This window comes from Sinocyclocheilus grahami, unplaced genomic scaffold (genome assembly GCF_001515645.1).
Source record: "Sinocyclocheilus grahami isolate Dianchi unplaced genomic scaffold, SAMN03320097.WGS_v1.1 scaffold283.1, whole genome shotgun sequence".
Taxonomy (NCBI): domain Eukaryota; kingdom Metazoa; phylum Chordata; class Actinopteri; order Cypriniformes; family Cyprinidae; genus Sinocyclocheilus; species Sinocyclocheilus grahami.
Window position 1 is genome coordinate 245,643 of NW_015505462.1, and position 16,239 is coordinate 261,881.

Consider the following 16,239-nt stretch of genomic DNA (forward strand, 5'->3'; position numbering starts at 1 on the left):
CCTTACGAAAATTAACCATGGTTTTATTATAGTAAAAGTGTAGTAATGATGTTTTTGGTGTTTCCCATTTTACCATTACCATTTTTTTGGTGATTACCATTGGTGTAACTACACAAATACCATAGTTAAACTATACTTAGTGTAATTTGTGATTACCATGATTTAACTATAGTAACCATGTTTTTAAAAAACTTTTTTTTTATAGTAAAACCATTAATTTTCATAAGGGAAGTTGTAAAAGTAAGTTAGCCAGCTTACATAACATTTCACAGTTACAGAAATTGTGTATTCGTCAGCTTATTTAGGTTAATAATATCGAAAAAAGCTAAGGAATCATATGTTCAGGATGTTAAAACAAATAAAAATAGCACCTTTCAGAGTAGACACTGATAAGCATGTACCAGCCAGGTTTGTCACTTGTTGCGGTTCCCTTATACATTCCCGATGTTTTCTGTGCATATTTAATTGTGTTGTGGGTATTTGCAAAGCGTTTCTGTATTTGGTTGTGTTGTGAGTATTTGCAGCATATTTCTGCATTTGCAGCGTGTTTCAGTATTTGGTTGTGTTGTGTGAATTTGCAGCACGTTTCTGTATTTGCAGCGCATTTCTGTATTTGGTTGTGTTGTGTGTATTTGCAGTGTGTTTCTGTATTTGCAGAGCATTTCTATATTTGGTTGTGTTGTGACTTAATTTGCTGGTGTTTTTTCTATTTGCATGTGTTTTTTTCATTTGCAGCACGTTGAGCTCTCTCGGCCACCATGGTTTAGTATTAACAGTGAGAAAGCTATCCTTCTTGGCCAGGAGAATAATCTTTCTTTGAATTGATAAAAGATAAGTCGAACCGACTGTCGACTGTAAAATTTATTCTGCTACAGTTAATCCTAAAGCTGATATAAATATGAATAATTAATTATAACACATTATAATAATATTTCCCCCTTTGAGCTAATTTGCTACACGTTAGGTGCTACGAGTGCTGCATAATTTGAATTCCACTATGAAAGTCTTCACATCTTTTACAGATATTCAGTGTCAAGATGCTACTTGATCAACTTTTCTGGGATGGATTTTATGCACTTTCTTTGTCTTGGAAATGTTTATTAGTTTTAAAATACACAATTTTGCTTATCTTGAGTTATGAGATGGGCAAAAGAACCCTTATATTGTTATTGCACTCAAATGCATCAGCAGATTTAGCTGAAAGCTCATATATACATATCCTCATCACTTTCTGTCGCTTTAAAAACCCTGAGATTAAATCAACTGAGTGACAACGTGGGCGAAAACAGCTTGTGGGCAACACTCCATTTTAGCGAGTGCTGGGTTGGTATGTGTGTGTATATGTGTCCTGTTTGCCACGCACTGCCTCTGCAATCAGTATGCAGGTGGCACAGTGGGAACAAAGACAGATAGAGGAGTGTGGCCACCCACCCACTCCAATCTGAAAGACAGAGATAAGGAGGAAGAGGCACCCCACATATTCACAGGTCGATCCATCTCATAATTAACACATGCTGCTCTTTATTTGGATCAGACCATATGGGGGAAAACTGGGGAAATACTAGTTTTGTTTTCAATCGTCTGTTGACACTTCTGTGCCTTAATGCATCTCACTAAGATTGAATTTGTTTCCAATTACGCCCTTCCTATATGCTGTATCTTACACAAGAAAAGCAGAGTTATTATGGATGGAAATGGTTCTTCAACCCTCTTTGTTTGAATGTGCATGTATTCACATACGTGTTCCCTTTGCAAAAACCAAAGGCTCTAGATACTTAAAAAGCAATTACTAAGAAATGGGCACACATGGAACAGCTCTCCGTTATCATACTTCCTGCCTCTCATTGTCTCTTTCTGTCATTTTCAGGTTGCCTTCACTGTGCTGTTTGATTTGGAAGCTCTGCTGAAAATCTGGTGTTTGGGCTTCACTGGCTACATCAGTTCCTCTCTACACAAGTTTGAGTCTTTGCTTGTAGTGGGCACCACCCTGCACATCTACCCTGATCTCTACCACTCGCAGTTCACCTACTTCCAGGTTAGAGACAGTTACTGATCCAAAGATAATCTAGAACATAGTCATTACTGAAGTTTATTGTACAACTACTTTTAAACACGTTCCTGAATAATGCCTAAATCAACCTACAGTGTAGTGCTGGAAGCTTGTGATGTGAGACCAATAAAACCTCTGATAGTAGAAACTTAGTTTGAGGTGATTTTATTTTATTTCCTATCCACACTGCCAACACGTTACCATGCTGAATTTAAACAAAAAGCAAAATACCGCCTGTCATCGTTCAATACTTCTCAGATTATTTTTCAGACATTATTGACTCTGATAGCAGCGTTTTGGCAAATTATGCACAGAAAAGTTTATTTATTTATTTTTACTGAGGCCATGACACGTGCAGCCACAGCATTTGTAAAAGGGTCTGTGCATGAGTGCAGCACTGCTAGATTCTGAGATGCTAATCATGCACTAATGCAGGGTTATAACGCATACTGGTGGCCATGGCGGAGCTGTTTTTTTATACATCTCTAGGCAGCTGCAGGGAATGGCAATGGATGAAGCCCGCTCACGTTGACAAGCCTCATTAAGGACACAACCTGCGCTCTCCCTCCAGTTTTCTCTCGGCAGGAGGGGCGGAGCTCCATTCGTGAATATTCATATCCTCCCCTCATGTCTGGGCTCATTACTGCCATGAAAATGACACATGATTCACCATGAGCAGTCTCCATATTAAATTTAGATTTGTAAATAGCATTCTATATTTTTCCATCATTTGTGAAAGGAGTGATTGTCGCAAATAGCAATGTCTGGCTTCAAACTCATATTCTAAAACTTTTTGAACATAATCACTTCTTTGCATTATTGAATATTCTGTATTATTTTTTTGTTTGACTGTAAAGTTCAAACTAAGCCTTTGCTTTCCAGTTTGCCATATTCGATATTAGTTCTTACATTTATGTTTCTGGAGAGACTAATTAGAACTCTATTTCCATTGGGTCTCAAACTACGCAGTAAGAATTCTCTTGTACATTACACAAAGTGTCCCCAAGTAAAGTTCATCGTCTTCCTAGGGAGAATTTTCATTTATATAGATATATTTGCCAAATGCTTTCAACTAAAATAACTTTTAGTGTATTTAAGGTATACATCATATTTACACATATTTATCAGCATGTGTGTTCCCTGTGAATCAAACCCATAATGGTGGTCTTACTAGTACCATGCTTTATCAGCTGAGCTAAGTAAACTCTGTGATTAGAATTTAATTGAAATAGAGTTGAAAAAAATCAATCAATATTATAACTAATGGTCAGCACTATTAGATGAGCACTGTAGTTTTAGATCTCTGAAGCAACAAAACCCAAAAGAAGCACATTTGTTTATGTGTTTGTTGTACAGAAAGACCTTCTCCTGAGGATTGCTGGATGATTATTCTAGGTTTAAAAGTAACGACAGCAGGAGGATTCTCAGGTCACATTTGGCTAGAAGCAAATGGATCAATATCTATTCTCTGCTCTTTATCAAAACTCAACCTAGATGCATCATTGCTCAAATTTGTTGTCACCTAGAGTAATTTAGTAACTGCTTGAGCAACAATGCAATTTGTAGCCAAGTTATTCTGGTGAAGAACCTGATATCAGTGTTTGCTCATTAAAAATCAATAAAACAAACACCAATATACTCCATAGGCCTTCTTCTTGTAATAGTTTTCATATTAATATTTATGTCAAACCCGTGTAATGAGATGCTGCTGTGGATTTATTGATTTGTTGATGCTTTGATAAGTTGATTTATAATTCCAAGATGTGGCTTAAGCAAATATTAAGTTTGTTTTTAATTAAGAAAATTTAAATGTTCTTCCTTGTTACCTGCAGGTTTTGCGAGTGGTCCGTCTAATAAAGATCTCTCCGGCACTGGAAGACTTTGTGTATAAGATTTTCGGTCCAGGGAAGAAACTCGGCAGTCTAGTGGTGTTCACTGCCAGTCTGCTCATAGTGATGTCTGCCATCAGTCTGCAGATGTTCTGCTTTGTGGAGGACTTGGATCGTTTCACCACATTTCCACGGGTAAATCTCCCTCTTTCTGGAGACACAGAAAGTAGTTGTAGATCAAAAGATGAAAAGTTAAAATAATTCGTTCTTGGAGGAGCAAATAAAGTTCTTGAGTCTTATGATTGCAGATTTTGTTATCTTGACCATTTTTATTTGAATAGCTGAAATACTAATATACTAACAATTATCACGTCAGAAAAACGATGCTTAAATCTAGAGAAGAATTCAGAAACCAGTGTGGACCAAAATATCTCTAAATCTGTTATATACTTAATTTGTCAGTAGATGACAGACTCTCTTCCAAGTTTTTTTGATACTATGTGCTCATGAGTGGGGTTCTCATTAGTGGTGTCTTTTTATCCTCCGTTATTAGTGGGATTCCACTGATCCCAATGCGTGCTGGGATTTGGAGGGTCTCACATAAACAGATGCCGCTCATTTCCAAGGCGGGTGGCATAATAACCATTGAAGATAATGATGTTTACCCAGCTCCCTTGTCAATAGACCTGTTGCAAAATATCAAATTATCTTCATCTGCAGTCACTCAGAGACAGTGTGACTGTGACCAGGCTTGGGACAAGCTGGGTTTAGACCTCCATTTGACTTCCATGGAAAAAAGGCCATGAAAATGTGGTCTCATATATCCGTATGATGCTGAGACCTGGGGCACACTGTTTTTTCTTTTTCCTTTTTTTATTTGCATTCATTTCAGTGAATGTTGTGTTCTGCCTTGTCTTATTTTTATCGCAGCAATTTCAGTCAAAAATGCTTGTGTATACATGAGAATATATTTAGGAAAAAAGATAAACATAAAATTGTTACTCTGCTTTGTTAGTTTTCAAATTTCCATTTTGTTTTGATGACTGGAAAGGTCAAATCAGGAGTCAGGACAGTTAAGTCCTGACTCCTGGAAGTCATCTATCAAATTCATGAAAGCGTACATCTATTATGCCTATTAACTATTAAAGTTTTAGCTCAATCAGAAATAGTTTTTTCACCCTCATGTTATTCCAACTGCATAAGCCTTTCAAAATATCCAGATGTGGCACTAGATCTGACAAGGTTGTTAAGGACTAATAAAAAATACAGACTGATCATTTCTCTTTTTCTTTCCTGCAGGCATTTATGTCCATGTTCCAGATTCTTACGCAGGAGGGATGGGTGGATGTCATGGACCAAACTCTGGTGGCAGTGGGACAGATGTGGGCTCCAGTGGTGGCCATATACTTCATTCTCTACCACCTGTTTGCCACACTGGTAAATATAATTTATTTGTGCTTTTTCTGTAAGATCAAACAAAAGGGCTTCTATAAAGTGCTGCAATGATGACATATTTTTGTAGGCAACTCGGAAGTTAGCATCACTCTGGCTCCTTTGACGAAAACCCAATCGGACCTTTGCAGTACTGCAAAAAATAAGCTCTGTGACCAACAAAAGTTTATAATTCTTACACATTTTGTTCATCATCATAGTCTTCACAATTTAACACAACACACCTTTAAAACAAATTTTAAAGCCTAAATGCAATCAACAGAAGTAAAAATCTAAACGTAGGCTTATAAACGTCTAGGTTACTTGTGTAACCCTCGTTCCCTGAAGGAGGGAACGGAGACGTTACGTCAGTGACTGCTACATCTTGGACAGAACTCATGTTTGCATAACAGATTATCTGTCAACATCACCCCATGAGCACAAAACACCTACTAAAAATGTATGACAGAGAATATAGAGGCCACATCACAGTGTTTATGTCTTAAAACTGCTGGGACCTTCAGATATTCAGTGAAGATGTGTGACTAATAAATGAATTGTCTTAAATATCTTCAAATGTCTTATTTGTTTTGTCCAAACAGTACTCTAATGCATATAAGGGTGTATTGGCAAATTGTAATGAAAGCTAAATTCAGTATGTTCTTGTCTTTTAGATCCTTCTGAGTCTTTTTGTGGCTGTTATTTTGGACAATCTGGAGTTGGATGAAGACTTGAAAAAGTTAAAACAGGTAAGACATTGTTCTATTAATTTTGCTTATATTATACACTACCATTTGAAAGCCAAACAAATAAAACAGCATTTATATGAAATATAAATGTTTTTGTAGCAATCCAAACTCTTGCACTGAACACTTTTGCACTGAAGCACTGTCACTTTTGGTCAATTTAATGCATCTATGTTGAATAAAAGTATTCATTTATATAAAAAAAATACCACTGACCCTTTTTAAATTGGTAGTGTATTATTTTTATTATATTTTGTAGTGGTTCTTGGTCGGTAACATTTTGAATATTTAAACCTATCCTCCTAGTTTCCTGGGGGAAAGACTCTGGAACAGGACAATTAGCAAAGCTGAATTAAAACAACTTGTTAAATCCCTCTATTCACTGTCAGACTAGACAAACTAATAAGATCTATTTTAAAAGTAAATTAGGTTATAATATTTTGACAATGTGCTCTCTGAACCATGGACTCACAATACATCCAAAAACATTCCTCAAGCACGATTATAGCCTTAAAAAATGTTTCATGTGTCTTCCCTACATTTGAGGAAAATCAGCAAACAGGGTGAGCTGTGTTAATTAGTACAGTTCTCCATCTTGTTCTCTGTTTTTACCTTTTTATGGGGCTGTGATGCACAGGTAACGATGACTCATAGGATAATTAGCGTTAGAAAGCGTGACCCGTTTGGCAAGTGCACTTAGAAAAAACAAGGCACCTTCTTCTTAGGATGCAAATGAACTTCTGCTGTGGCCAAATATCATAGGAAATGGCTTTTGAAAGCAATTAGAGGTCGGATGTCTCTGTGGATAACAGCATGTCACCTCTCTCCTCAAGCACATCAGCAACATATTTCAGCAATTGTTGAAAATGTTATGAGAGAGAGAGAGAGAGAAGCCAAAAGAAACCAGCAGCTCATCACAATTTGCATGATTGCAATTTGTCATAACAATCTTCAGTGTTACGAGATATGCTAGGACAAATTGTAAAAGTAATAGTGTAAATTGAAAGGGAAGGCCACTGCTTTCCTGTGATTTCTCTTTTTCTCTGTGCTTTTCTCACTCTTGAGTAAATGACATGAGCTGTGTTGTCCTTCAGGCCACCAGGCTGTCAAGCTCCAGGCATCTTCACATGCCCAGATCGGTTATCCCTCAGACACAGCTGACTGATCCACGGTTCCACCTGTAAAATTGCCTATTTTATAGGTGCTTCAAGCACAGATGGGGGCAATCCAAAAATAGAGTGCTAGATTGTGATTGCTCTCCAAGAATACAGGTGGCTTGTATGAAGCACAATTCAATGGTTGACCTTAATTGAAGCAAAACCAGTTCTAGCTGATGTGGAACAAATAACAACTGGATGTGTTTTTGTCCTTTCCGCTCACAGTGGCTTTATGACAGCTCTTCTAGGTTGTTTTTTCTTTCCATAGGCTTTTCCATTGCTGCCTCACAACCTCTGTCACCTTGTAATAAAGTCATCAGCAACTGTCTCCTAAAATGTTTGGCCACCTGCTAGATTGAAGGATTTCTGAAAATGGAGCATTAATCAGGACACTATATTTAACCGTCAGACTCTTACAGCCTCATAATTGACAGACATTTTTTTGTTAGGCAGGACATTGTTTGTCTGTTTGATTAGGCTTAGCTTTGTGTCATTTTTAGCATGCCCTTTGCATACTGAAATACACACATTCATTCACCGCTTATTTTCATTATACCACAACCAATAAACAATTAATTCAAACAATTAACCTAGGGTTATGATGTGTTATCATGTGTTATTATTATATGTGTTATTATTATAATCAGGGATGCACATACGTCTTTTGAGATTTGGTTTGGTACTCAAATTGTTTGTCTGTTTGATTAGGCTTAGCTTTGTGTCATTTTTAGCATGCCCTTTGCATACTGAAATACACACATTCATTCACCGCTTATTTTCATTATACCACAACCAATAAACAATTAATTCAAACAATTAACCTAGGGTTATGATGTGTTATCATGTGTTATAATCAGGGATGCACATACGTCTTTTGAGATTTGGTTTGGTACTCACACTGCAAATAGTGTGACTAGTGATAGTGATAATAGTATTATTGAAATGATTTATTTTGTATTTTAATAAAACAAATAAAATGATAAACAATATAATCAGTGTGATAATACTATTATATTTAAAAATAAATTGAGTATAAAATAAAAATACAGTTATTTTATAGTACACTTAAAATACAATGCTAATATTAACCTTTTTTAATGAATTTTCATCATTTTCAAACCTAAAATCAGCAAGCTTTTATTTTGTCGGGTTGCCAGCAAGTGAGTATATGCGCTGCCGGGTTTAGCACTGCTGAGTGAAGCACGTCAGTGAATGAAATGTCAGTTTTGCATTTTGCTCTGAAACTGGCAGTGCATAGCCTATATTTATGCTTTCAGTTTGAGTGGAAATCTTATACAGTATTACAGTTAGTCGATCTAAAACAGTGATTGTGCATTAACAGCTGACAACAATGTCAGTACACAAATGAATGGTCTGAACATATTTGCACATCACATTTTTTATTTTGGTTGTGCATGCTCACCTGCGTAGCTCAAGCCAAAAGTTATACAAACAATTATTTATCTTTTTATGACATGCTGGATGTGTCTGAATCAATTCAACAGGATTCAAATGTTAAACTAAAAGAAGAACAGGGACTGTTGCACTACATTTTCAGAAGCCGTTTTTTCTTTTCTTTAATGCAGTATATATTATGTATGAATATGAAACAGTATTTTGCAGTGTTTTCCATTTTTCTATATATATAAGTTTCAAGATTCAAGAGTTTCAAGTGTTATATACAGTATATATAGGTGTTATGTAATGTAAACGTAAGCATGTTGTATTTACAGTATTTATAAAGTGTATGTAAGTGTACAGTATACACATACATATAAAGCGTTAAGTACATGTAAACATGGTGAATATGCCATGTGCAAAGTCCAGTTGAGGTAGGTTGGAGATTGACTTTTGTATTCGTAGTGAAATGGGTTCATGTATATGTGCAAGGTTCTTAGGGGTAACCTCATTAATTATGTATTTGTATTGCGAGTATGTTCATATGCGAATGTGTGCATGTGTGTATTGGAGAGTCTGGGAGGGGGTAGTCTGTGTCTGTAGAGAGGCAGTGGATGGATGGCAGTCATTCACCAAGCTGATGGCCTGAGGGTAGAAGCTGTTCCTCAATCTTGGTTTTCTGGCTTTGACACTCCTATAGCGTCTGCCTGATGGTAGGAGTGTGAAAAGGCTGTGCTGTGGGCAACTAATGTCTTTGATGATACTGATGGCTCTCTTGACGATTCTGGTCTGGTAAAGGCTGTCCAGTGCTGGTAAGGCAGTTCCAGTGATAACGATCTCACCACCCGCTGTAGGGCCTGTAGAAGTCGCTGAGGATTTGTCTTGATATGCCAAATTTCCTCAGACTCTTCAAAAAGTACAGATGTTGACGTGATTTCTTGACCTAGCTGTGTAATATTATGAGACCAGGTAAGATCGTCAGCGATGTGAACACCCAGGAATCTGAAACTTCTCATTCTCTCCACCTCTGTCCCACCAATACACAGTGCTGAGTGCTGCTCCTTCTTCCTCCTTAGATCAACAATCATCTACTTAGTTTTGTTGACATTTAGGGGGAGATTGTTATCCTGGCACCACTTCACTAAGTCAGCCACTTCTTTTGGGTTTAAACATTTTTGAAAAATTAATACTTTTGTTCAGTATGCATTAATTTGATTACCAAATCGGCATATTATAATGATTTCTGAAGGATCTTGCAGGATAAATTCAAGGGGTAGGGTTAGGGTTAGGGCATAGAATACAGTTTGCACAGTATAAAAATGATTGTCTCTATGGAATGTCCTCATAAAACATGGAAACCCAATGTGTGTGCGTGTGTGTCTTGTGTGTGTTTGCTTGTGCATGTGTGCATACTGTATTAAAGAAAAAAATAGTATGTAAACCGAAGTAGACATGAGGTTGTGGACTTTGAGTTCAAATGACTCAGCTAGTTTTTGGTCAACATGTTTTTTTTTTCTTTCACTTGTTTCATCAAGATATTTCATCTTGTTTCATGCTATAAATGTCAGACATGACACATCTCTAGGGACAGTAACAGTATTTCACTTTGATTGAAGGTAAAGCCATGGACAGTTCGAGAGAATTCAAATCTAGATAATGTATCAGCGGGGTGGTTTTAAGGGTGTTATTTTTTTGAATGGTTTGTTTAGATTCCACAAATAGACCTGGTGGTTCCATTTCACTCTCACCACAGGATAGGGTAAGTGTTGAAATGAGTCTGGCCCTGATCTATCCTCCCACACTGTGATGCTTTTGCCGGGTACAAAAATAACAGAAAAAAAATTTAATTGTCTCGTATTTTACCTTTCTACTTTTCCGTTTTAGATTAGTTTATGATTGTGTTTAGCAAAATTACAAACTTGGCACTTCATGAGCCAAGAGGAAGGACTGTTACACTGTGTCCTAACCAGGCATGATAAGTTTCCTGTGAAGAAATTTTCTGTACAACCTAACACAATTAAAGCCAATCAAACCATATTTGATGTTTAATATATGTGTATATAAGTATTGTTTTGGGGAGATTTCACAGTTGAATTTAAATAGAGAATTAACAGCCTGTTACTGTATCCCTCGTTCAGAGAATAGATTTTCACATGGAAACAGTTCACAAGTCTTCAGTCAGAAAGATCTAGAGGCACTCCATGATGTTATTTGTTACTGTGGTACCTTAAGGCTGCGTGAGAGTGATTCAAAACTCAGGATATGCTTGTAGTGTGGCTTGTTGGAATCATTTATTCAGAGTTTTGAATGGACCATATCTGTATTCATTGATATTGCCTATGATAATTGACCTTTTTGGCATACAGTAGCTGGCAGCTAAGAATGCAAATCTTCAAACATAAAGTTTGAGCATCTATTATTAGACAACTGGCTCTGTGGAGACGAAGGACTGAAATGATGACTCATAACTTGTTGGAACATCACATAGATTCATTTTGGTAGCACTCCAGATGAGGACAGTCAGTATTGCTGCTTCTGTGTACTCTTCAAAGGACAAGACTGGTCGGTAAAAGCATGTATTTAAGGTGAATATGCAGTTTAAAAAATGCATTTGAGTGGAACAATAGGTTCAGATAGCTGCCATATATTTTATAAAGTAATTCAGGACCTGAAAGTTTTGCTGTCTGCACATTTTATTTTATTTATTTTTATTTTGTTTTATATTTAAGACAATAAACTATCTTATGCTGGTTTAAGCTGTTGTTGTTGTTTTGTTTAGCAGGGAAAGCTCAGAATTTGGCTCAAATTGACTTCCTTGCACCTCACAAAAGTTCTCCAAACAGAAATTTCTTCTCAGATGTGCATTAAGCCTTACTCATACAAAATTATTTTTAGATTTGTTCAGAATAATTTCAACAAGGTTTGCCATCACAGGTGTTGAAAAAGAACAGTCCAGCAGAGGTGGTAGTTACCACACAACGAGGTAATCAATCTGATTTTCCCATGGTAACATTCGTCATCATTTGCTGATTGCAATACATGAGATTCATGAAAATTGTATGCATCTGTCAATACTGGCACATGATTTATCTTTATTTGAAGCACATTTCAAAGCTACAGACACAAATGGCTTGGACATTTGTGGATGAACTGGCATTGATGGATAGACATGGGTTAGAGCTCTCACATTATGGCCACAGAAGGGCCTTTTTGACTCCACCCACAAGTCTCGACTCTAGCACAACTTCAGACACAGATTCCCTCAGCAACAGCACAGGTCACAGATGTTCAGTGTTTTAGCCATAGCTATGCATCATATCATCATCTGTAGTTTGCAACCAACAGGAACAGGAAGGAGATACTGTAAGCAGCCACCACCGGAATAAAGGACCGACCTCGGAAATTGTACACACTCCTTTACAGAAGTCTCCATTTTGTAAGCGTAGATTCAATTTGTCAGGCATCACGGCAGGCACCTGCATACGCACACAGAAAGGATCATTAGCAATTAAACCCGACAGGATAAGAGGAGGGAGAGCTAATGAATATCCAGTGTGTTCCACACGTTACAGATCAGCCAGTGATAAGAGGAAGTGTTTAATGAGCTTCCCTCTTCCCTCTGTCAGGACTTGTCCGTACCTGTTCAGGCTGCAATCTGCTCCTGTTAGCACTCTGATTGAAATAATGCTTTTATGCCATGAAATTGCGCTTATATTATGAATTGTTCAGACAGCTTTGTGTATAAGGTGACTTGAGATGATTGGGAAGGTTGTGTTTTATGTAGAGGGTTTTCAAACTTTTTGATGCCAAGTAGGCCTGTCACGATAGCAACTTTTTGTTGTGCGATTTATTTCCCCAGAAATAAATGCGATAAACAATATTATTGTCATTTTAAGACCATTTTATGCCACTGAATATAATCATAATATAAAAGCATAATAATGCAAGAAGGCCAACACACTTTCAAATGACAACAAACTTTTAATTCTTAAGAATATTTAGATCTTGGAAATTAAGTATCAAAATATTAGATACCTTAAAAAACTTGAATAAATAGTAAATAAACATTTTCTACCAAAAAGTGCAAAGTAACTCACAAAGTAAAATTCACAAATAACTTGCATGGTGATTTTTCCAACTACAGACCTTCTTTTCTCTGTAAATTAAGGGTGCACTGTATAGCTGAAAAACACAATCCCTACTTATCAGTCAGATGTCCGTATGCACAAAGGCACAGATCCCTAAACAAGGCCATATCTGCAGATAAAACTTTTTTGTAGAAGCATTCTTTAAATTTGAACTAGCACCAACTACGACTACAACTACGAGAAGCTGCAAAAGAGACAGGCACAAGTGGAATGCAAAAAACATGGTGACATTCATTTTTATGTAAATATAATGGGCAATATATTGCGTCACCAAAAATGATTGAGGTCATAAGTCGATATTATTGCGACAGGCCCTTGCCCGTAGCCAGCTATGAGGTCACCGATGTCCGGACCTCGGTAAATTTTTCATGTTCAAAAATAAAATTTGTTCTCTAAATGACTAATCTGCTGTTTAAAGCTCCTCATATGAGTGTCTGCATTTAGAATTAAGTTTAGACAGTTTGCAAGAATGTTTAGCGCCCGTGGTATGAAAATGGTCGCTTGAACTCATTTCGGTTTATTTATTATTTATTTTTCAATTTTATTTGTTTTCATAGCAATATCTGGCAACACTGCAATGATCGCCAGAACTTAAACTGACAGTAATCAAAAGAGCCCACGTTGACAGGATATCACATTCGGTAAGGCAAACGCAATAAACAAATAAATAAATAAAATAAAAAACATCATGATATTATCTGTCAGAAACTTTATCAACGCTATCAAAACAATAGCATATGACACTAGAGCAGAGATCTGTAGAACACGTAGTTACAGAATGAAAAAAAAAACATCATGATATTATCTGTCAGAAACTTTATCAACGCTATCAAAACAATAGCATATGACACTAGAGCAGAGATCTGTAGAACACGTAGTTACAGAATGAAAAAAAAATACAAACAGCCATGAATAAATCTATGCTATTTCATTGAGTATTGTAGTTAAATTTTCACAAAATCATGCTAACAACATTCATAAGAGCACTAGACAAAGTTATCATCTATATAGCAATGGTTATTAATGAAAACTATAACAGTAATACTATTATTAACAGTATAATATAGATGTATTACTGTAATAGGGCTATGTATTGTTGAATGAATAATAAACGACTGATAAAATGATACACTTCTTTGCCTATAGTAATGGTTCAGTATGATATCATTTAACAATGCTCATTCCTCCAAAACAGAGAAAACATCTTTCACAAACATACATGTCTGTCTCTTTAAAAAGTGTTGGTGTATATAATGACCTCTAAGTATGACCATATAGACAACCATTCAAACATTTGGTGTCAGTAATTTTTTTTAAATGTATTTAAAAGATGTCTCTTATGCTCACCAAGGATGCATTCATTTGATCCAAAATACAGTAAAAAGGTAATATTGTGAAATATTGTTACAACTTAAAATGGTTTTCTATTTTAATATTTTTTTAAATGTCATTTATTACTGTGATAGCAAAGCTGAATTTTCAGCAGCAATTGTTCAATTCTTCAGTGTCACATGAGCACAAATCATTCTAATATGCTGATATGGTGTTCAATAATTTTTTCTTGCTGCTTAATATTTTTGTGGAAACCATGGTACAGTTTTTTTTTCTTCAGGATTCTTTGCAATTAATCATATGATTTCTGGCCAATCTTCCAAAAAGTAATGTTAGCAAATCTGAATGTTGAATGTAAATGTAAATTTATTTTATTTATATGCCTTAAAATACATTTTGTATTTCCTTTTTTGCCCTGTCAATTTTTTAAAAATATATTATGCTAAGTATAAATGTGCTTTTTTTGAGAGAGTGCCAAATTTAAGGGGTGGATATTTGGGAAATTGCCAAGATTCAAAGGTGTAAAAATGGCTAGTGGAATTTGATGTGTTGAAAGAACAGTGCAGTTGTCATGACCTGACTAAACCGGTCTCCCTCTCTGACCACTGTTTCTTACACATCACCTTTGTGCCACGTCTCCTGATGCAGTCTGTTCATTCGGCCGGTCATGAGCCGTTTCCCTCTGATGGCAGAGATTGATGGTTGTTAGCGGCTTGAGAAACCATTACTTTCCTTTGGTTAAATGGCAGTGAGAAGCGTCTAGAGCTGATAGGGGAAATGTTTATCTATTTATTGACAGAAATCAAATGGAGGACTTTCCCTCAGGGAAGAAGGGGGAGCATCTGGCACTGGGACCATGGTTGGTTGGTTGACTGAGGTCCCTGAACTCTTTCAAGAGCTACAGGCGTCACGCTTTAAATCAAAACCTTGTAGCGTGTCAAACTTGTATTTGTCAAATGTACAACGATATAGTATACAGCAGTACTTGTTGATAGTAAAGGCTCACTAGGTTTTTACATTGCCTTATAACAGTGTGAGTGGTGCATGGCTCTTCAAATGTCACCACCACAATTTTTCCAAAACTCCTAACCCTAAGCATGAGCAATATTACAATACTGTAACAAGCAACACTAATTAGATACACTCACTATGAGTCATATTGCAGAGTAGAAGCATCCATTCATAAATAATTTTTCTACAAAGCAATGCTGCTGTTACCAAGAGGCAGTGGTTGTGTTTAACAGTCTCCTGTTGGTAGAAGCTTTTTTGTAGCTGGTTGGAATGAATGTTTTCTTTGACACATTAAAGAACTATCTAAAGATTGAACTTAAGAAAAGGTCACAGTGTCAACTGTGTATGTGCTTGGTGTCAGATGTTCTTTTGGGTCCAACCACACTGCCATCTAGTGCCTACAGTTCCAAATCCATATGGTGGTATAAGTTCTCTGGGTAAATCTCACAAAGGATCATATCAGTCAGATCATATTTCTTGCAAAAATTCTATTTTGCCTATTTGTAGCATTTATTTATTTATTTATTTTAATTTTTTGCATTGTGTAAGGTTTCTTAATTTCCATTCAAAAATATATATATATATATATTTTTCGTTTGTTTTGTTTTCTGTTCATTTCCCATCTCTTGCACTCATCTGCACAAAGCACATCTGGTCCTGCTCAGAAATTCCGAAAAAATGTCAGGGGGGCTCAGATGTACAAACATACACACACATACACACATTTGTATATTATCACACCCAGTCTAAAAAGTGTTGCGTCAACAATTTGTCACACATGCACACAAACACACATGCTGGTCCCCTCTGGCTGCGATAGACATGAAAGGACCCTCGGTAACAGGCCTGTCCATCAAATGTGCCTTCCAGTACTCCATCCTCTGATCTAACAGTCACGCCCACACCCCCCACCCCCCACCCCTCGCTGCAGCACCTGATCCGGATGTCTGCTGCCCCAGAAGCTGTGTGTGTGTTCCATCTTTCAACCAAACCCATTTTCATCCTTTCAGCAGCCCACTTTTTTATGATAGGGTTTCAACATGAATTTAAAATTGACCTTATTTACTTTGACACTTTGCTGGTCTCATTATGCACAATTCATCAGTTTGCGTTATTCCAAAGAAGAAAAATTTCTTC

At 36.6% G+C, this 16,239-nt stretch overlaps 1 protein-coding gene across 1 annotated transcript in view; it reads left to right on the forward strand.

Moving 5' to 3' along the window:
- LOC107600374 (sodium leak channel non-selective protein-like) overlaps positions 1-16,239 on the forward strand; it is a 102,609-nt gene that overhangs the window by 62,456 nt on the left and 23,914 nt on the right. The window contains exons 13-16 of the mRNA XM_016292248.1: positions 1,868-2,035; positions 3,883-4,074; positions 5,179-5,316; positions 5,985-6,059. Coding sequence (XP_016147734.1) covers positions 1,868-2,035; positions 3,883-4,074; positions 5,179-5,316; positions 5,985-6,059 — 573 coding nt within the window. The remainder of the gene's footprint in view (positions 1-1,867; positions 2,036-3,882; positions 4,075-5,178; positions 5,317-5,984; positions 6,060-16,239) is intronic.